The sequence below is a fragment of the Gambusia affinis genome, linkage group LG07 (genome assembly GCF_019740435.1).
Source record: "Gambusia affinis linkage group LG07, SWU_Gaff_1.0, whole genome shotgun sequence".
NCBI lineage: Eukaryota > Metazoa > Chordata > Actinopteri > Cyprinodontiformes > Poeciliidae > Gambusia > Gambusia affinis.
The window spans coordinates 2,625,748-2,648,244 of record NC_057874.1 but is presented as its reverse complement, the minus strand read 5'-3'; the positions used below and the strand labels follow the sequence as shown (position 1 = coordinate 2,648,244).

Here is a 22,497-nt window from a genome sequence, read left to right as displayed (position 1 = left end):
GTAGCCACAAGGCAATTCTTTGCATGATTAGACGGAAAATAGGGAAAATGTGAGGTCACATTTTCTGATAAAGGTTGTGTGACCTGCCCTTGGTTATATGAAGGACGAATATTATGCTAAATTAGATTCAGATTGGAACGAGGAGACGACAGAAGTCTAGCAAGCAGCTGTATTGAAACTCTGACGTTATCTAAGCAGGTCACGGATCATGATGGTTAGCTAGCTAGCGTTGCTACGATACCAACGGCTGCTCGAAGCACCATCACGTGCCCGACAAGCATTCTAACCACTTCGAAACGAAAGAAAGTTTCGCTTTAAAGAAGCTCTAAAACGAGCTAAAGTTTCGTTTTAAAGGCGCTTTACAACGAAACGTTCTTCATATCATGATGTAAGGCAAATATTTTACATTGCGATTTGATTACGCCAGTCTGCAGGCTTTTCCGTGACGACACAAAACTAACCTGAGCCATCGAAGAAGGCGAACTGAGGCGATGGCGGAGTATTGTCAGGTATGACCCATAAAGACATGACATAAGATATTACTTATGCTCACCCAGGATAGGAGAATATTGTTGTAAGCGAGTTTGACCATGCCCGCTGTTTTGCTGTCGGCCACTTCTCATTTCATGACTTTCTATCATAATTATCACGTAAAAAAAAAAATCAAAATTATAACTAAATGTGAATTTGAATCTCATCGTTATGATTATGACTTTCATACTTATAACTTTCTATCTCGGAATTATTCTAAAAATTACATTTTTAGTCAGAAAATTTACTTTGTTTCTCGGAATTATCACTTAAAAAGTCAAAATTATGACTGTCTCATAATTGTGACTATATCTGAAAAAAATGACGATCTCATAATTATGACTGAAAGTCTAAATTGTGCTGAATCTTTTAATTGTGACTTTCTATCTTATAATTATCACGTCACATATAAAGTCAAAATTATGACTTTTTATCTCATAACTATTACTTTTACTGAAAGTCGAAATTATACTGAATATCATAATTATGACTTAGTCTTATAATTGTCACTTATAAAGTCAAAATTATTACTATGAATGTCAAAATTATGACTTTGTATTTCATCATTATGCTTTTATATATCAAAATTATGACTTCTTGTTTGGCTTTTCTCTCTCCCATGTTGGAAATTGACTAATCTTGTTATTGGACTTGTTTCTTTGGTACCTACTGTTTTTACATTGCTTTTTGTTTATTTAATCAATTGACGTTCTAACTTGATCTATTCAAACGATTATCAAAACCACTAAGTCGCAAAAAGAAAAAAAAAAAGAAAGAAACGGATCTATTTTTAGCCCGGTGTCAGGCAGGTCAAACCCTCTTGAGTCTAATTTATGTCCCAGGTTTGTGGATTAGTGACTAAAGGCCGCCCGGTCTCGGTTAGAATGTTCCGAATCTGCGTGAGTGCCCATTCATTTAGTGAATGTGGGCCTATTGTTAAAATAAAACCTGGGTTTGAGCGGCTGGTTGTAAATTAGTCGGCTGCCATCGCGGAGTTTCCACTAGCGTTGGGACTGCGCAGCCTGATGCGCGCAGCCGCGACCAGACCAATGGAGCCCCGGCATGTCCCACACTGCAGAGGCCCGTGCTGTGGCCTCTTGGCACCCCCTTCCTGAAGTATTACGGAGGCGCATGCATGCTTCCGCGGGCGAGCGGCGCTTGGAAGGTGGGGAGGTTAAAGGCGGGGGTGGGGGGAAGTGCACTGACTGGACGGGCGCAATGGGACGGGGGCGCAACCTCCGCCACAAGGGAGGGAGGGATGGTTTAACTATTAGCCACCACCAAGCATTAAGACAGCTGTGCGGAGCCGGTGCCGTACATAAGGCGTGCGCATAGCGCAAGACGTTCAGGCGGCCGCCCGGAGGCTTTGTGCGCACTCTGATCTTCGCTTCCCCGCTTCTTCCTTTCCGGATCGCTGATAGTTTTAAGGTAAATTTCTTTCTTGAGATCACATTTCATTCAACGGACTGTAGAGCACAGAAAGTTTAATTTGGTGAACATTGTGTGCCGTTTGGCAAATACAAATAAAATCGGCATGCACCTTAATTATAAAGAAATTATTGAGTGTTTTGTGACGATAATGCCGTGAGTTTTGGACCCTGCCGGTTATAGCGGCGGTGACACTGAAGCCGGGCATCACAACAGAAAGCCCCTCTACCCCGGTAAAAACGAGCAGTTAGAACAGAACAGGAGGGCTCGGCTATTCAGCCCTTGACCAGGAGAGCACTAATTTACGCCTTTGCCATGTTGGGTTCGGGCAGCGTTGGTCCTGACTACTAAGCAGAGGATTGCTTCAGCGCGGAAAGCCAACAGGCTGTGCGCGAATGTCGCAACATGCAGCCGGAGAAAGGCTGTTCTAAGTCAGAGAGCAGTGCAGGTCTTCAGACAGACATTTCTGATATAAGCTATTATTTGTGTATTGATTGAATGATTGGCACATAAAGCGATCTAGGTGAATGTTCAGTTTAGCTCTGAACATGTCAGATCCGAGGAATCTTCTCAAATCTTGTGCCGTAAATTTATTGATAACTTCAGTATCAAACTGTATTGGTATTAGAAAAGAGTTGTATAAGTCAGTATATTTAGCATTTTGGTTTTTTGTTGTCTTTTTTAGCTAAAATGCTCTACAAACAATACGGATGACAAAATTGTCATATTATTATCAAATTCTGGACAGTTTTAAAGCAATTTCTCCTGGATAAATTCACAGTAAAAAGTTAGCAATTTTAAACAAGTTCACAAAATGTTCCTCATTGAAGTTCTCTCTACTCTGGGGGTTTTCAAAGTGTAGGAGAGCTTGACACCCCCCAAGGGAGCAAATCGGCAAACGCAAAATAAAACCCCAAACATTTACCTCTAAATAAGGTTATATTCATGTTAGCTTTTTATGTAGTTAGTAGAAGCTACCTATGTCCAGCTCAGAAAAGCTACAGCGAGAAGCTAACAGCTTTTCAGTTTAAACTGAAAAAAACGACCAACTTTCAGGCCATCACATATCTCAAACCCTATATGTTTGGATCATAATGCTGATTCGAATTCTGATCAAATATTTATTGGATTTTATGCTGTTTTGAGCTTAGTCTTATTGGAGCATCTTGCTTTTTCTTTGGATTTTATTAACACTCATTCTTAATAGGTTGGTTTTTCTGCTGTATTGTATTTTACTTTTGTTTTATATTTTTGAACGTATAAACAGCTCTAACAACATAATTGTTTTGGGGATAAAAAAGGAGTGATTTTTTTTCATATGATTAAGATCAATGCAAACTAAAAAAAATTTGTTAAACCAAATTAGAGTTTAGTTTAGGTTATGTGCTTTTTAATCTTTGTCAGCTAGACATAAGTCACTTTAACAATCTCTTAAAAATAAACTTTTAAAAGAGTGAAATTGTTTTAACCCAGCAGGTTTTAGAGTGTAGAGCAGGGTTTTTCAAAGTGTGGGGCGAGTCCCCCCTGGGAGGCACCACAGTTGTTCTGGAGAAGGGGGATGCCACATGAGAACAAAAACATAAACCAAAAAAAGTAACTGCAAACATTTAGCCAACTTCAACAAGCCAATTATATGCAATCCATCCATTCATCCAGACACCAGTGGCGTTGTTAGAAGTCTGTCCCAAAACTGGGATATGAAACATGATATGTAGTTACCAACATTCAGGTTGTTTGGATGATTTTTGTTGAAAGCTGTTAATTTTAATGCTGGGTTTTGTCTTGTTTTGTTAATTATTTTGCTTCCATGTTCATTGAACAGAACTCCATTGTGGAGTTATTTTGCATAAATTTGTGTTTAAAACTAATTATGATTCTGAAATAGGACTACTAATTATTTTTGGATAATGTTTTAAGGGTCCTTAACAATTCGGCTGAACTACAAACGACCAATTCTTTTTATTTATTATTTTCATTGTGTGTAGCATGGTTAATGAAGTGCCTATGACGCCTTGGCTTACATACGGTCTATGCTAATGGCATTGAATGTATTTTAAATAAATTACTTCATGTTTGTTGCGCAATAAGATTAATAAATTACTAAACAAGCTAATTTGTAATTAATGTAAAGCATAATTAGAAATTTGATCAGGATGTACATGGCAATTTGAAACATTACTAGTACCTGTATTTGATTTATCTGCTGATTGCTAATTGCACTTCTTGCTAACCATTCCATAAAGTGAATCAAAGTCACTAGCACCACTTCCTGCCATTAGTATTACTGTACAGCATTACTTGATCATTTCACTTCCTGTTTCATCAGTGGAAAAGGCTCAATGAAGTTTGATTGGGTCATTGTAAAATTGAAAATAGCGGCCTCAACATACGTGGCCGAAAGTTTTGACTCAGCATTTGGTTTAAAGTGACCCTCTTCTGCCCCAGCAGGTTAAAATAACTAATCCAGCATGTTCTAACCCAGCATGAATATTCTTGGAGGTTTAAACCCTTTAGACACACTTGGCTGTTGTCAACCCTCAAAGGGGAGGTTTCAATAAGAGGTATGGTCTTCAAATGCCATGTCGATATTATGGTCAACTGCATCCCCTCCGCCACTGGTTATGTATTTTTAGCAACATTTTTGAAATCTGGCACTGGATGAAACTGGTATAACCTCAACTGAACAATCCCAGAATATCAGAGATCAAATCCTGAACTACCAGAAATTCCATATCATACACAACGCTTCCATCAAAGCAATTGCTTGAACTTGCTGCAACCTTGTCACTTTTGTTTCTATTCTTATAATTACGTTAGTGTTTCAATCGGACTCCATTATGCAACTCAGCGCAATTATTGTAAGAGATTAGGATTGGTCGGTTGGCTCATGACTTTGAAAAAGAAATCTGAAATAGCAACAATGTTTCTTTGAGAACTAAATAATTGATGGATATGTTCTTTCCCACAGGTGACTGGCAACTCTGGTTTGGGAGGTGCTTTTCCGCAGCTGGTAATTTGATTCTTGTTCAGAAGATCTTAAAATATCCTCTTTGAAAGGCTTCCAGCTATCACGTGGCGTAAAAGGAGAAATTTCCAGGCTGGTGCTCCGAGCAGAATCCTACACTGCAGAAATCAGGCTTCTTCAGTGTTTCTTCAGCTTGTTCTGGACTTTAAAAGGCTGTTTACAATAGACTGGTGGGGGGTTAAGCAGTGAATCTTCGAGTCTACTGTTTTCTTTTCTCTTTTGTTTTGAACCATGATGCCTTTTCTTTTGCCGGCCCACCCCTAGCACCTTGCAGTGAATGGAGAACATACTGGTTCTGCTTCCGAAGCACCGACAGGAACACAGGCTCTGCAGAAGCACGGCTGCATGTGCCTTGCTGGACATCTTTACCAATAGATCGATTTTCTCAAAATCTTTAGTAACCACCCATAGTCCTTGTTAGCCTATTTAATGGGATAAATCAACTTGACAGATCAGGTGCAAAACCAGATCAAGCAATAAGTTCCAGTCTGACTTTCCCCCAAATATTGGCCTAAGACACGCTAACATTTTCTTACTGAGTGCACTGTCTGTCTAAGGCCTCCGCATGGTACTTTGGTCAAAAGAACAAGATAAACTCCCTGACATCGAGATGTCCTCGGGGGACATTGAGATGAAGAAGGAGGGAGGTCCCCTGACCCCAACCTTCCTCAATTCTAACTGCTCTGTCCACCCGCTGATCCTCACCAGAGGCCCAGAAGAGATAAGCCCACAAACTGGAGGCGAGTTTGAGCTCACTGAGGTCACGTCTTTCACGGAAAGGATCGGTGAGACTGGGGAAAACGAGGAGAGGTCAGAGATCGTGGTGGCATTAGACTGCCGGGCCAACGCCAAAGGTCAACGAGAGGAGGATGCTCTCCTGGAGAACGCAAGCCAGAGCAACGAGAGCGACGACAACAGCATCAATCAGAGCCCTGAGCCACCAGCGCCACTCAAGGAGACCTCCATTTCCATCGGTCTTCAAGTGGTTTTTCCCTTTCTGCTGGCTGGCTTCGGAACGGTGGCAGCAGGAATGTTGCTAGACATTGTTCAAGTAAGTTACACTGCCACACTATAATCAAAGATGTTATCACCCTTAAATGAATTAGAATTTGTTTTTGCAGTAGGTAAAAGACCAGATTGTGTTCTCCTTGTATGCGGTCTCTTTCCAGATACTGTAGCTTTTTACTACCACTCCAGATCATGTATGTTTGGTTAATTGACCACTCCAAGCTGCCAGTACTTGAATGGTCCTTAAGTGTGAGAGTGTGTGTTTATCTGTAGTGTGTTTTGGTGTGTTGTCAAGTGTTTTACTAGTGGCTAGCCCAGGATATACTGCGTCTATCATCTACTTCCTATTGGAAATAGACAACAGGAGCTGTAACCCAATAAGTATAAGAGGGCATACAAAATGGATGGAAATTTAAGCTTGGAAGTAGATTGATTAAAATAGTTTAATCTGATAACTGGATTATAGAAGATGATAGAAAATCTATTTTTACATTATAACTATATCAAGTTAGACTTGATGCAACTACCCTTGCATACAGCCAAGGTGCAGTTGATGGACATCTTTTGTAACCATTGTATTTTTAAAGCAGACAATACAAACCTAGACACACAATGAGAAGTCATTGTCAGTGGAACATTATAATCACCTGGCTTATTGAGGCATACATCAGTCATTGCGCTTGCTAGTTTATCTAATGGCCCTCTTTAGGAGAGGCTTGCATATTTACATAACCCTTTTCTGCTTTACACCCATGTAGTCTTGACCATGCTGGTAAACAAAATGTTTTAATGACCCATCACACAATCTTTAGTTTGCAGTTAGATGTGCTGGGAAGGTGTGGTAGGCAGTTGGAGCTAGATCCAATCAGTGTCTCTCAAAAAACATATTTTTTTAACCGGACATGTCCATGAAAAAGTGTGATTCAAGCATTACTTGGGCTCTTTCTGTTTGATATGTTTCAATTTTCCTGCACAGGTCAAAGTCATTGTGACAGGTCTTTTTTTTTTGTAAAAAGTTAGCTTGTAATGCAGAAAAGCTGGAGGTGTCAGCATGCCAGGAGACCAGTACATTGTGTACACGCATACTGATGGCAACATGGTGGACCCTCAGAGACTTAGCACAAAGAGGAGGGGGGGGGGGATGGAGGGGACAGGGCAATAAAGTTTACTCTCTTTGAGCACCTGAAATGGCAGCACAGTCCAACAAAGCTAGAATCTGAGGGAAAGCAAAGTACAGTGTGGGTGTCAGGGCCTCCATTATCGTGTGGTGAGGTATACTCACTTAACCAGGAATGCGGAGATTTGAGTGCAAAAAAAAAGTTTTCATGCTGCTTCAGCATAGGCACCATGCTGTTGGAATTTCAGAAAGAACTCACAAAGAATGTTGTGTCGTTTTTGACTACTTTGTCACACTTTTGCCTGCAGGCAGTCCTGCAACTATTGTTTGTTCGGAGTTTTCTAGTGAGGGTGAAAACAACTAAAACAACCATCCCAGTGAGTTCTCCTGAGCATCTAGCAGCAGATCGCCTCACTGCCTAATTCCTTCCTCAAGACACTATGAATCGCTAACTCAGCTAATCCTGCCTGCCCTTGGTGGAGGGTGAATGTCAATCTCTAAGTCTCTGTCTCACCGGTTTGGTCAGACAGCACTTCTTAGGAATTATAGTGAACTTAAACACTCCAGAGCCACAGAAATGTCACGTTCATTCATTTTCATTGACAGAGTATAGAGATTTAAGCTTTGATACACAGATGAGTATGTAGTTTTTTTTGTCTGTCAGACTTCTTTTATATGTGACTTTGGTTGCTATGACCATCCAGAGTACCTCTGGCCTCATTCCCACTGAAGGTTGGCCCCAAAAGAACAACCCTCTCTGGTATAGAAGAGGAGACTTCTGCATAGTTTTGTTCAGTGGCCTGGCAGCGACATGACCTAAAACTGTCTGTTTCTTTGTGTCTGGGCTACAAACTTCTGACTCCAGAGTCGACCGGTTCAGTTGGGCAAAAGTCAGCTAACGGTAGCTTTCCTGTGGATACTCGGTTGGCATGGTTAAATTAATACATTTCAGTCACAATTATTGGTGTGAAAAAATAAAGAAAACAAAAACAAAAGAACAAGGCTGAACCAAAAGGTCCGACATATTGTCGTGGTCATCTGTCTAGTCGTCTGTCTTTGGCTGTGAAGTGTGGCGTTTGGTTTTGTAGCCATATAAACACCAAGACCAGTAAATCCTCAAAAACAAACATCTAAAAATAAAAGCACCAGCAAACATGAAATCCTACTTTGCGTAGGACGCTGGCCGGCCCTTTGCTTCCCATTATTTTGGTCCAACCACATCCACTTATCTGGTTTTCACTCGGCAGTCAACAGGAAACCAGAATGTGGGTTTAATTCTTCCATAGAAAACCATCTGACCACCATCTGGCCTCAGGGTTGTTTATAGAAACTGAAAGGAGGATGATGCAGTTGTGTGAACCTGTCTGGTTATTCAAACGGTGCTTGATCCTGACTGGGTAGTTCAGATTGGCCTGACAGTTGGTGTTATTAACATTACCTGAGCTCTTGGCCATGAAATCTCGCTGATATCTATGACCGCTTCTTGTTTAGGATTTGAGTCACTGAGACTGGAAGGATTGTCAATGTCAAATGTACTTATATAGCACTTTAAAAACAGGTGTAGAACTGCCCCAAAGTGCTGTACAAGAGTGACAATAACACAGATTGATAAAAACTGAGTATCAAAACACTACTTCAAATAAGTGCCAAAGAATAAAAATGAGTTTTTAGAAGCGATTTAAAATGATCCAAGCTGTGGGCAGATTTAATTTGGAAAGGTAAATTGATCCATAGAATAGGAACAAAAAACAGAAAAAGCTTGATCTCCTTTCCTCTTAAGTTGGGTCCGAGGATCTGTCAGTAATAGCTGATTATTTGATCGGAGGGTTCTGGACACGAAATGAAAATTTAAAAGGTCCTGAAGATAAGGGGGAGCTAACCTATTTAAAATTTTATAAGTTAAAAAAAGAATCTTAAAATCTATTCGATAAAAGACAGGCAGCCAGTGTAAAAAGGCCAGTATAGGCCTTATATGGTCATTCTTCCTGGTTCCTGTAAGAAGCCGTGCTGCTGCGTTCTGGATCATTTGAAGTCGCTGCATCTGTGATTTACCCATGCCTCTATATAATGAATTGCAATAATCCAAACGAGATGCAATGATAAGCCCTTCAAAGTCCTAAAAACAAATATAAGATTTAACTTTTGCTAAAATCCGCAGGTGATAAAAAACTTGATTTAACGACAGAGCTAACTTATTTATCTAGCTTTAAACAGCTATCAAAAGTAAAACCAAGATTCCTGATAGAGGTCTGACAAAACTGAGCTAAAGAACCAGGATTAGTCTGATGTCCCAAATTCAGGCCAATCTTTTTCTCTGTTAAGGGATCCTATGAATCCTTGGAAACCGATGTGTTGCCTATTTTCTATTTGGTAGATTGAACAGATCACATCAAATTTCTTTACATCTGTGATGCAGACATTTCAAATGTGAAGCTTTAATCTTGTGGAACAGTTTAAAGCTCACTTTGGTGGTTTTGTACAAGACAAGGGGTCTGCTATACCTGCATTTGCAAATATTGCCACTCCAATAATTGCTCTCATATTTTCTCATCTCACTTTTTTTCACAAGCTTTACAGTTGTTCTTTGTCAAAAATAATTGTCCATGTGTGATGCCGTTGTTTTGCACCTGATCACAGTTACATACCTTTGACCTTCAGACTTAACATAGTGTTTTTATGCACCTTTTCACATTTCATTGTTACAATTACAGATTTAAAAATTTTTTATTTGGAATTTGATAAGCTAGGCCAAACAAAGTCAAATGAAAAGAAAAAAGCAGCGTGATTTTTGCGAGTACCATCCTCAAAAGTGCATTTGTATATTTTCCATGTTTGTGCCTGTTTTTTACATCCCAAGATTATATAGAAATTTACACAAAATCTTTACAAAATAAACTAAGCTCACAATACAGAATTTTCATTTTGATTCCTATATGATAGGGGTGGGCTTTTATCATGTTGTTTATAATTTATCGTGATAAATTTGTTATCATGAATTTACATTTTTCTTTATCACAATATTTTCCAATTAATAATGTTTAAAACCCGTCAAACATGTAAGGATTAATACTTTTAATATTTTCTCCACCGTTTGTTCATTGAAGTTATCAATAAACACCAATAAATTTGAAAATACTTGAAAAATATTTGAACATTTCAAGAGCGTTATTTGTGTTTACGCAAAGTCACAATCATACAGTTGCCTATTAAAAATGTAATATCATCACTTTTATCATTATCACAATATTACCCCAAAATATTGTGACAAAACTTTAAGTTCATGTTGCTCACCCCTGATTGATGGACTCAAAAGACTTCTGAAGAAGATTATCCTTTACTTATGACTTTGATTTGTGAAACATTTTTGAAAACTAAAACGTTAATCATTCTTGTTCCACTTAATAATCGAGCGCTACTCTGTCCAAACAAATCCAAATAAAATACGATATCATTGCAGATCATTTAAAGGAGACATATTATGACAAAATGTGAAGAAGGTTTAGTGTTTGGCACAATTCTGCAAGGCAGAGTATATTTGTCCATAAGGGTTTACTTTGGCTCCATCGTTAATTCAGGGAACAGGAAAACGACACAGACGCCATGCGGGTTATTTTCTGTGACGCCGATGGAGATGCGGTGACATTGTCACATTGCACACCAATTGCACACATTGCAGGTCTGGCTTCTTTCAGTACAGTGCAGGGGTCACAAATAAAGTGGAGCCATGTTACTCAACTGGGTAACCAGATCCTCGTGGGGGTTGCATACCAGTGCTCCTATAAGTCTGTACACAGAGGTACTGGGTCTGTCCAGTGGAGTTCCTAGAACTGAGGGAGGGGGAGCTTGTTTGGCTTAGAGCCAATGTTCTGGGAAGACAACAACATATATCACACTGGGGGAGTCAAAGTGGAAGATAGGGGAAGTAGACAGAAGTAGATTGAGAGAGCGCTTGAGAGCATGCGGCTGTGAAAGATGAGAGAAGTGCTTCTAGGCTGCTGGGTCTGCAGGGGGCAGTGAGCCAAAGTCAGGGGCTGGCTGTTGGAAAGGGGCTCAGCTCGGCCCGGCGACAGCTCCGAAAGGGTTTGAACCACGCCGAGGATCTGGTGCCACACCTACTGCACACGCAGACACATTGACGACACCACGTACCAGCCATGTGCATCTGCTGGAAACAACTCCCAGGAAGTGCAGAGCAACTGTACTTTGCTTTCTGAGAAGGAAGTCTTCTCGACGTCTGACTTTCCTTTCCTCTTCTGTTCTGTTTTAGCCTTACAGAATATTGATTGAGCTCAGAGCAAACTTGAGTGTAAGTGCAGGAGGCCCATGGGACTGGCCTCAAAGATAAGCACTTTTACTGCCTGTAGATCGATGGCATCAGCATCAGCCTTCTGGCCAGAATAGACCACAAACCTGCTTTCACTGCATCAAGCCTTAATAGAGGCAACAGCACGACACAACTGTGACAGGCCCAGGGAGTTATAGGCAACCCAGCTCTGAAGGACTGGTCTGCAGCCAGGCAGGAGGTCATCAAGAATCAGGCCCAGTAATATCAGCTAGAGGCTTCATTAAAAGGCCAGCCAGTAGATCGAGTCACGTTTCCTGACACATGCTTGACAAAATTTATGATCCTCACAATCTAATACAACTTAGCTGTCTTTAATACTTAGCTGGCCAAGTCTGTAGCTTTTTTTTCTCATCTATAGGATCCGGTTGGAGTAATGTATACAGACAAATAGGAATTCATTCTAAGGTTTGGAGTATGTAAGGGAGTTTATACAATGCCTGTGGAGTGATATCAGTAACACGTTACTGACATCTATTCTCATCGGACCACTTTTTTCAGTAATGAGTAATATAACGCATTACTATTTCAAATCCAGTAATCAGATTAAAGTTGCTTATCCCAATCACTGCATTAATGCACGTTACTATTTTCTTTTGTAATTTAATTTGATTCCCTCTGTGCATCTCGGGGTGTGATTACCGTTTCTATGCGACAGCATCAGCAGCGACAGAAATGTAAACAATGGAGAGATACACATTTTGTTGCTGGAAAAACAGGAACTATTTTAAGTTTCCGTCAACATGTATGATTTTTATAAGTGGTTTGGGCTTGTTTTTCGTGAAAGTTGCTTGCAAATTTAAATCAGTGTGTTAGGGCTTGTTTTTGAATTGCTCAATTGTGAAGTTGCTCATTTGAGCTTGAAAATAAGAAGAGCCACATAATAAGTCCCAGGTATCGCCTGACATCCAGGGAGTTTTAGTCAGGCTCGCCCTGTCCATCATTTTCCGAATGATCTGTCCCGCTGAGTCTTTGTTAACGTCAAGGCAATATTTGGTGTCAATGACGTCGAGCTTCGCATTGACGACAGTTATGCAGAAAGTTAAACCAAGAGCTGAAGACATCACAGGCTTTACATCCTTATTTGATAATAACTTCACAGTCTGTTCGCCACTTCCACTTTCACCACCATGGACTGGTCACCACTTCATCACAGAGCCACACAGACAAAAGACAGGGTATACATGTTTGCACGCACACACTCATACCTAAAGATAGACCAGTTAACCTGACAGACATGTTTTAGACTGTAGGAGGAAGTTGGAATAACTGGAGAGGACCCACAAAAGTACCAAGGCTGGGATTCAAACCCAGGACCCTCTTGTTGCATCAGCATCCAGTCAGTGAAAGAATACTGCTAAAGCTGTATAATGGTTATGGCTGCCACTGTCTGATTCACAAGTAGGCCTATGTGGGGTGACTGTAGCTCTATGGTAGAGTAGTCGTCTTGCAATCGGAAGATTGTAGGTTTGATTCCACTTTCTTCTGCCACTTGTCGATATGCCTCTGGGCAAGGCACTTAACCTAATTGCCTACCGATCTGCATATCGGTGTGTAAATGTGTGTGTGTTTGTGAGTGTGACTGGGTGAATGTGACTCTAGTGTAAAGCTTTGATCATAATGACTGGAAAAGCGCTATATAAGTTCAGTCCATTTACCATTTAGTAAAGTAGCTATTAGCTGAGCGACTTTAGCTGCCAAAGAAGTCAATGCTAGTTCTGATGAAAAGGTGCCAAAATACAGAGTACATCACTGTACATTTCATTGCATATTGAGCTACATATTGACAGCCCAGTAGGATTCCTATGCTAAGCCCTGTCTGCCTATGAAGCCCTGAAAATGGTTGGCCTCATCTGAAGAATCATGTTTATTTTGTTGGTATAATGTGCATGGGTGGGTTCATGTGCATTCGCTTTCCTAGGAAATACATGGCAACAGGATATATTATGAAGATAAAAAGGCCACACTGCCTGCATTCTTTGTGCTGAGGTCGGTGAATGTTGATTGGTGCTGACAATATAATGTATGGTTTAACAGTTGGATAAAGTTGTAATCAAGTTGTTAGGTTCATTGCAAAAAAACTTTGTGCAAACATAAAGGTCTCACATCAGTTTTTCAAGTCACTATATGCCCCATCAGATGTTTTGTTTAACTGAATCAATTTAATCTGTTTTAAAGAATAGAATCTTTTAAACCAGAATGGTCATAACAAATGTACATATCTGTGGTCTTTGCAGCACTGGACGGTGTTCACAAAGGTGTCAGAAGTCTTCATCCTTGTTCCTGCATTGTTGGGGCTAAAAGGGAACTTAGAGATGACGCTGGCCTCCAGGCTTTCAACAGCGGTAAGAACCTAAGCATATTTTATTCCACTACATGTTACTTAAAGCCAGTGCTTCTCAATTCCAGTCCTCAGGCCCCCCTGCTCTGCATGTTTTAGATGTACCTCTATTCCAGAGCAGCTGATTCTAATCATTGCATCACCATCAAGTGCTGCAGAAACCTGTTAATCACCCACATATCCAATCCAGGTGTGTGGCAGAAGGGAAACACCTAAAACATGCAGGGCAGGGGGGCGTGAGGACCGGAATTGAGCAACACTGCTTAAAGCTAACCTACAAAACCAAAACCTGCTGCCTATCATTGCTCAAATGATTTGGGTCTCCAGATATTTGGATTTGCTGACCCAAAGCCACACATTTCTCTCCTGAAGTTACCCATCTTCTCATTTTTAGAACCATTAAAGTTGACTGTTCCTGGGTCAGTGGCCTCTTTGTTGGAAAGTAGATTTTCTGAACTGCATTCTTTACCTCATGGTCTGTGACCTTGTGCTGCATCGTGTTTCTATGCAAGACTGAGCTAAGTTGGGGGTGGGGGTCAAATAACGGTTACTCACATTTGTGAAAATTCTTTAACTTAACCTGAACCAGTGAAACAGATTCAAAAGTAGGAATCAAGCTAAAAAACTTAATCAGATTTCTCATATTTGACTTCTACAGTTTGCCTTGCTGGTGTTGCTCTGGACAACACTGAACATTGTTCAGTTCAGATCTGGTGAACTGGTTACATTAAGAGGTTATGAACAGCAAAGATAACTAGTTTTAAATTCAGCTATATGTTGTTGTAGTTCATATTTTAGAGAAGTTCTGGTAAAGAGTTTAAAGTCTCTTTATCAGAGACTTTTTTTTTTATAAAAAAAGATTATTATCAAATGTAGCTAAGTATTAGCAGGAGTTGTTGTCATAATAGTAGATTATCTAGAAACAGCTAGGAACATTTTAGCTGTTTCCACTTATTGTCATTGCACGACAATAAGTGGTGGTATTCAAAGCAACACCACTGGATATCTTAATTAGTACCAAGTCAATCATATTTCTTTCTTTTTTTTGTGAGGACTCTCTAAAGGAAAACAAGCAGTATTGCATGATAGACAACAACATGCCACTGTTTTAAGTGCCTTCACTTGACAGAAGGTTCTATGGTCAGATCTCAGCCATGGCCTTTGTTGGGTGGAGTTTTTATGTTTTCACTGACGGTGAGTGGGTTTTATCTGATTCCTCCCACAATCCAGAAACCCACAGCTGACTCTATGTTGGTCGTGCAGTGTACTGGTGAATCTGGAGACAGAATTAGCCCAATTGAGCCCAAACAGGACTGGGAAGTGGGTACAGAAAAAAAGAATGGATAGAGGAGGCTAAAGTTAATGGTTCTTTTTTGGAAATCACTGAACTTGCTTTTAGCAACACGCTTTTAGCATGGCTAACCAATAGCAGCTGTGTCATATATGAGTATTGCTGTATGCATGTACACCAATCCCTACCTTCTTATCACTGCCTGGAGGGAAAGAGGCGATGAAGCTGATTAGCACTGTGAGCACATTGTGTTCTGTTGTTAACATATATAATCACATGTGGCCGCATCTGTGTCTTAAGTCAAATGACCGTATTAAAACAGCATTGCAATGGAAAAAGGATGAGTCAGACGTACGATTGGGGATCGTCTTGATCTGATTTAATTTTTCACTCAACAGAATTGACCTAATTATTGTTCAATTGGAGGCTTAAGTGGAATATTTGGGTTGTGATTTAATTCAGTTTTTTTCAGTATTTTACTCCATTTAATGTCATACAAATATGGGACAAAAACATGATTCATATTTTTATATTGACCTGTCTATCGAGCAATAGAGAGACAGCTTTATTGTACAGAAACTAAAAGTAACAAACAGAAGAAGCCCAGCTCTAAATGATTTGACTTGATTTGTGAACCGCAGCAAGTGAAAATGTAGCAAATGCTACAAATTTGGTCTCTAGCTGAACTGAATCTTCCGGACCTTCAGGTGTGAAAACACCCTAAGACTTAAGAATTTGTTAAGTTTACCAACGTTATGGTTTCCTACTGCGAAACATATTTCTTCTCATTTGGCCTGGCCTCAACAAACCCATGCCACTTTAGCAACATTATCTTACCATTTATCTGAAAAAATTGTACATATATAGTGATTCATGTGAAGAACACTACCTTGACAGTAGTGAGCTTGCAATGAGCATGAACATTTTTTGCTGTCTGGGTGGTGCAGAGCAGTAGCAGAAACACATATTGATGGGGAAATGCAGACTGACGTAACACCAGGAAAAGTTCCGGTAAATTTTAAAAGTGCAGAACTAAGAAGGCATACTGGCATACTTAGTTCTGGTTTTACCAGCATGCTAACAATTGCTGCAGAATTTCATGAATATATCACCAAACTCAGCCAGTCTGTGGGTTATGCTGAAGCCTGACTGGGCCCTCTTTGCTGGCTGGGGCCCAGCAGGACCACACTTTTTTCCATGCCACCTCTCATTATGAGCAGATTAAGACCACTGCAAGTTTCATAACGTGCTTATTACTGGAAATAATGTAATCCCTATTAGTGGCTGACTCTTGGAGTTCATATTTCCTTTTATTAGTTCCTTTAATTTGATTCTCTTTTGATCTCTTTTTTTCTTTTGATATGTTAATTATTTTAAAGGAAATACAGTGCCTGTGAAGACTTTTCACATCCATAAACATTGTCACATTAGCACCACAGAAACTTTGAAATATTGCATTTAGGATTTTATGTTATAAATCAGCAGAAAGGAGAGAAAAAAGATGCATGTTTTTCCAAAAACATTTTGCAATGAAAAAATACTGAGTGACTTTGTGTTTGTATTCCTTCTTCTTAATCAATACTTAGTAAAACTAACTTTTACTACAAGTATTTGCCAGCAAGGCTAGCAGGTGAACACAAGCTTCATAATAGATAAACACCTGTTTGAATTATACATTCTGAGAAAAAAATATATGTAATGTAGTGAAGGCCTGAAAACATCTAGGAAAAGATGGAAGACTTTACAAGGTCAGGCTTTGCTATGCAGTGCCTTATACAGGAATTCGTAACCATTCTGGACATTTTGTCCCGTTACAGCCACAGATCTCAAAGTGTTCTACAGACCAACACAAAAACAGTACATGATATGTAGACACATAAATTTAGTCTAACTTCCCCTCGACTACCGTTGTTACCATCATCAACTTTATCACCACAGCGACCCACAAATCTCCAGCATCTTCTAAGGAAAGGGTGAAACTCCAAGCGCCACAAATAAACTAAAGTCAGTGATGCTGATTGGTCAAATGTTTGTTTTCCCTACCAACCACACATGATTGATTATTTAGCTTCAAAGTCAGATGGTGGGAATGTTGTATAATTCAGATTATATTTAAGATGCACTATTATTGAAAACAGACTTTGATTATACAGTTTTTTTAAGAATGTTTGTAGATAATGTTTAGATTTTTTTTTCCCATCCACATCTGGCTGCCACTGGTATATGAATGCTTGTTTTCACATTTTTACATATAAAACTTAAAGACATAGTGAGCACTTATGTCTCAACCAACTTTACACATACACAGACGAAATGATTTGGCTGATATTTTTTCAATACAATAGCTCAATAAGATTGGACGGAGAGCCTCTGTAGACAGCAGCTTTTACGTTTTGCCTCAGTTTCTTAATTAGATTAAAAAGTGGCTGTTTCTGATATGGCCACCTTGGGCAACCGCCCAGGGCAGCATCTCGTCAGGGGAAACATAATCTTCTTTCCTAAACTAACCTGTTTTAAATGTCTCAGAGTTATAATTCTGTCCTATGTTCTGTGTTCCTTGGTCTTCATGGTGACTAATGTTTTCTAGCAAACCTCTGAGGCTTCGTTGAAGAGCAGGATTTAAACCACACAGACGGATTCTATTTACTTGCGAAAAACCTCTACTTCACAAAGATGTTGTGTTTTGTGTTGTTCTGTCACATAAAGTTTGTGGTTCTAACACAAAAGAATATGAGAGAAGTTTATAAGGTGTGAATACTTTTGTGAAGCAAGGCCTGAAATGTAAGTCATGACTTTTGGCTTGTGTTTCAGAAATGAGCCATTCTTCAGTGAAAGATAGTCCATGTCCCAGTATCTAAAGTCTTCAAGAAAACACATCATCACTATGTAAACCACACTGGGTTTCTGGTGAAATGGGTCTGCTCAAAATCTTGTATGCCGTTTTTTCCCCTTTGCCACACACTCAGCCAAGTCCTCTTCTGTGATCTTGTGACAATAGATTTGGGTGGACTGTGGCATAGTTCGCGTAGTTCATGCTCATCCAGACAGCCTCCACTTTTATCTGTCCAACCTGGAATTTCTTATTAGTGCCTGAGGCAGTGTGTGTGGCCTGTTAGTGACAGCTGTGCACCTCAGTCCACGTCTTTATCCAACACAAACTCACGTAGATGGCGTTCTTGGTTGTTTTGGTGTGAAACTACCGTGACGACACCTCCACTATGACATACGATCTTGTGATTTTTGTGTCCAAGAGCTTGTTGTGCTGTTGAATAGGACGGTTCAGTGTTGAAAAGCCCATCATATGCAATGCTTTGCAAAAGTATTCACGTCTTTTCAAATATTTCAGTTTACAATAGTAAACGGTGAGGTAATGTTTCTTTAGGGAGGATTTGATGTAGCAGACTAACATAAGTAGAGCCTGGTTTTGATGAGGAAAAAGAAGGATGCGATTGTTATTTTCTCCAAATCCAATTTAAAAAGTGTGACTTGCTTTGTATACCACCTCCTCTTACAGTGATATACCCTACAACAGTTTTTTTTTTTACCCCGATGCGATCTTCAAATCATGCCCTGCCTCTTCCGTGACACCTCTTAGACAAAGTGCAAGTATCTCATTCACATACATGTATTGTCATTCATTCAGTCTAGTATTAGTTCACACACATACATTTCTGATATCTCATTCAGTCTAGTATGTCTGTTTACTTTAAACAGTACACATATGTATGTATGTATGCGTGTGTGATATTTTAATAGTGTCTATGTACAACTTTAGTCTTGTGCATGCATGTGTGTGAGAGAAAACATAGTTTTTGTCCTAAACAGCCCCTCAGAATAAACTGTAGATATTCTATTTCTTTTTTATAATAATGCAAAAGTTAAAATAAAGTTAAGTTAGACGATCCTTTTAAGGTTTCACATTCTGGTAATAGTCCAGGTCTCCACCTATGACTTGTGAAGTTTCTGGAAAGCAGCTGAATGATGTTAAAAACACTGGAGACATTAAAGAGCATTCTCATAGCGTCGCTGCATTTGTCCAAATGATGTTACTGCGACGAGGCAGGATGTCTTCCACAGCACTCACATCTTCTTGTGGATCAGCTTAAGGTTTAACAGGCAGTGAAGAGTCCGACAGACCTACATGAGGAGAAAACTACAGGTCAGTGGAAGATGGGAGGTCTGTTAGCCAGGGGGGCAGCAGAGGGAGATGCTGAGTGTGTTCCTGAACCTTTTGAACTGCCTGGAGAATGTGTTCCAGGCACTTGAAACATTCTTCATCACCTGATCTCCCATCTCTTTTATTGCTCTGCTGTCGCCTCCTTGTTGTTTCTAATCCTGACTTTAAGTTACTTTTGAAAACTCCACCAAAATTCCTTGTCTCCCCTCCCTACGCTCACTTAGCTGTTCGTTTGAGTAACAAATGGTCATGATTTAAGGTTTTTTCTCTCATTTTTTAGAAGAACATCACAATTCTGGTGAGAATGGTGTCACTCCAACAATTAGTTGTAGCATAAATGCTTTGCTACTTCTAACAAAGACATTTGTACTGATCGTCTTTGGCAAGAGGAGGTCTTGCAAAAGAGTCCCACTGCTTTCCCATTCCCTTCTCAAAATATGAAAAAAAGAACTATTAACAAGAACATTCTTCCCATGTTATACAATGGCAACAGCTGTCAATAGCTCTTATATCTTGCTAAAAAGTTACTACTAAGTTAGTTTAGTGTTCTTCCAAGTGTACTAGAAACTAGTCTTGGTAAGATTTTATGTTTTGCAGTGTGCTTATATCCCTTTCCAACAACTTTTTATTTTTTCTGGTATACCAGCTGAGAAACTGCTGAAACATACTAAGCGTACACACTGTCTGTAGCTAAGCAACAACTGAACTGATGAAGTCACATGCAGAGTCAGCAGCTGAATGTGTACTGTTGCTAAGGAGACAATGGTACAGCTTACCTTGTTATTGTCACAATCTGTGTTTTTCTGTATTTATTTTGAGTTTCTGTGTCTCTGAGTCTCCATGTTGTTTTGTCTCCCTTTGATTGTTTCCCAGGTGTGTCTCGTTTCCTTGATTACCCTCTGTGTATTTAACCCTACCTGTGTCCTTTGTTCCTTGTTGGTTCCTCTGTTGTTCCGCGTCTGATGTTGCTCAGTCTGCTGTGTCAGTCCATTCGTGTGCCTTGTTGCTACCTGCGTTGAGCCCTGGATTCCGCTCAGCAGTCCTGCCTTGGTTTTGGACATTTTGGAATATTTTCTTCATTAAAATACATCATTCACTCTGTACCTGGGTCTCAAGCGTCTGCCTCACCACATCACATTTCATGACAGATACAGTATAATAGCTACATAATTAGCTACACATGTCTACTGCATGTTTCCACTGGTTTTTTGACAATTTATCTTTCATTATTAGTTACAAATTTTTGAAGTTGAAAAGGCATTCTAATCTTGATTAATATTTATAATACTGCTTCCAGTCATTGATAATATAAGTAAGTAAGCCTGTCACTCTAAGCAGTTAATCAATTAATCGGATGAAAAACTTGAAATTGGAATGGAATGAAAACTCTCCTTTCTGATGATTAATGTTTCTTGACCTTTTTGAAGGACAATTTTATTTACAGAGACTTTGTCATTCATCTTATTTATTGTCTTAGTTAATTTGTCTTGTAGAGGGCATGCTTGAATTATTATGTCATCATCTATATATCAGTTGAAAATGATCGTAAAACAGCATTATTAAAGTTTGTTGTGATAATTTCTGGGACTTTCGTCAAACTAAATTTGTTATTGTGACAGGAGAATCATCCGATTCTCTACTTTGTCATGTTCTACCAGATAAAACTCCCTCTTTGGTGTTTAATGTAATGTTTAGTGAAATGTGTGTGTAGGTTGTGGATGTGTTAACAACTAGTTCTCATAGTTCCAGAACTCTCCATCGCCCCCCGCCCCCTTCCCCTTCCTGTGTATCTGTAAGCGAGAGGTCAGGATGGAAGAGCAGGCCGTCTGTTTGTATCCTCTCACTGTGGACGGCGTTTGGATCATTGCTCTCTGAATACACAGTGGCCCACTGTGGCCTCGGCCACTTGACTCTTGAGACCATCAGTGTGTGTGTTTGTTTGAAAAAAGAGATGAGATAAGTGGAGACGGCCTCAGGATGGGGGATCAGATCAGAGAGTCTTTGTCATAACTACTGACACTTTATTGTTCTCATGGGATCAATAGCTTGTTTTAGCTGTAAACCACCCAACAACACAGACACACACACAAACACACACACTCACACTGCCAAAGATCCCTTCTGGAAAAGATAATAAGCTCTATGTTTTTCTCCTTTTCAGGCTAATATTGGTCAGATGGACACAGCCAAGGACATGTGGAAGATGATTATAGGGAACTTGGCCCTCATCCAGGTAAATGTAGCAACGATGTGCTTAACCTCACGATACAAGACGTATGTTCTAAGTAGTGGGTTTACTTACATCCACCTGACTGTTCAGGGGTGTCTGACCACAGGTTGTTGATTTCCCAATAGAACCAGTGACATTATACGCAAATGGCCCGTATAATACCTATTTCCATATAATAGACATTATCATACACAAAGTTTTTATTTATTTTTTTTCAAATTGACATGATGACTTACATTGCTTTCCAAAGGTACTCATATCACCAACTTACAATCATGAAATTGTAAATGTATTTTATAGGATGTTTTTCTTTCACAACACAAAATAGTTCCAAATTTAAGAGTAAAAGGAGAATTAATACAAAATTTTCAATAACTGTGGTGTGTCAGCATTCTTTACTCTGATATTTGAAACAATCCTGTGTAAACAGTGGATGTTAGACTTTTCCTATCTAGTAAATATTGTCAATATCGTCTTAAATACAGCTGCTCTGTGAAGGTATAAGTGGCAAGAAAAAAACTCATGCCTGAGAAAAAAAAGCTTAGAGGATTAAGTTTATAGTTTGCTACCAGACGTATAGACATATATTCCGTTATGTGTGGAGGAAATATTTCAAAGCACTTCACACTGTTTCTCATCATGATCACAACATCTCCATGGTGAAATAGGATGACGGCGATCATCATTATGCTGGGAATCTTTTCTGGAAGAAAACCTGTTAGAGGTTTCAGTTCCAGACGGGGACCAAGGTTCAGTGTCCTGTAGAGAAACTCCTGTAACCGTACAACCAGAGCTTAAGGTCAAAGCATGTTTACATGTTAAAGTTAAGGCTAAGTTCAGTTGACAGTTGTGGCACTAGAGGAAAAAAAAAGTGAGGAACATTTGTTACATCAAAGTCAGAAAACAAACTTTATCTTGAATAAATATATTATTGCAGCATTATCAAATAAAGGAAGCTGTGTTATTGCAAGATAATAATCTTATATAACTCATAACTTAATAATATT

At 39.5% G+C, this 22,497-nt stretch overlaps 1 protein-coding gene across 2 annotated transcripts in view; it reads left to right on the top strand.

Moving 5' to 3' along the window:
* The first annotated feature begins 237 nt into the window (after positions 1 to 237).
* The window catches only part of slc41a1 (solute carrier family 41 member 1), a 35,064-nt gene continuing 12,804 nt past the window's right edge, over positions 238 to 22,497 (top strand). Inside the window, exons 1-4 of one of the 2 annotated variants that reach the window (XM_044122333.1) lie at positions 238 to 509; positions 4,928 to 6,035; positions 13,689 to 13,796; positions 21,422 to 21,493. In XM_044122333.1, coding sequence (XP_043978268.1) covers positions 5,550 to 6,035; positions 13,689 to 13,796; positions 21,422 to 21,493 — 666 coding nt within the window. In that variant the 5' untranslated portion in view covers positions 238 to 509; positions 4,928 to 5,549. Of the gene's footprint in view, positions 510 to 1,822; positions 1,960 to 4,927; positions 6,036 to 13,688; positions 13,797 to 21,421; positions 21,494 to 22,497 lie in introns of those variants that run through there. The other variant, XM_044122334.1, reaches the window with a different exon arrangement.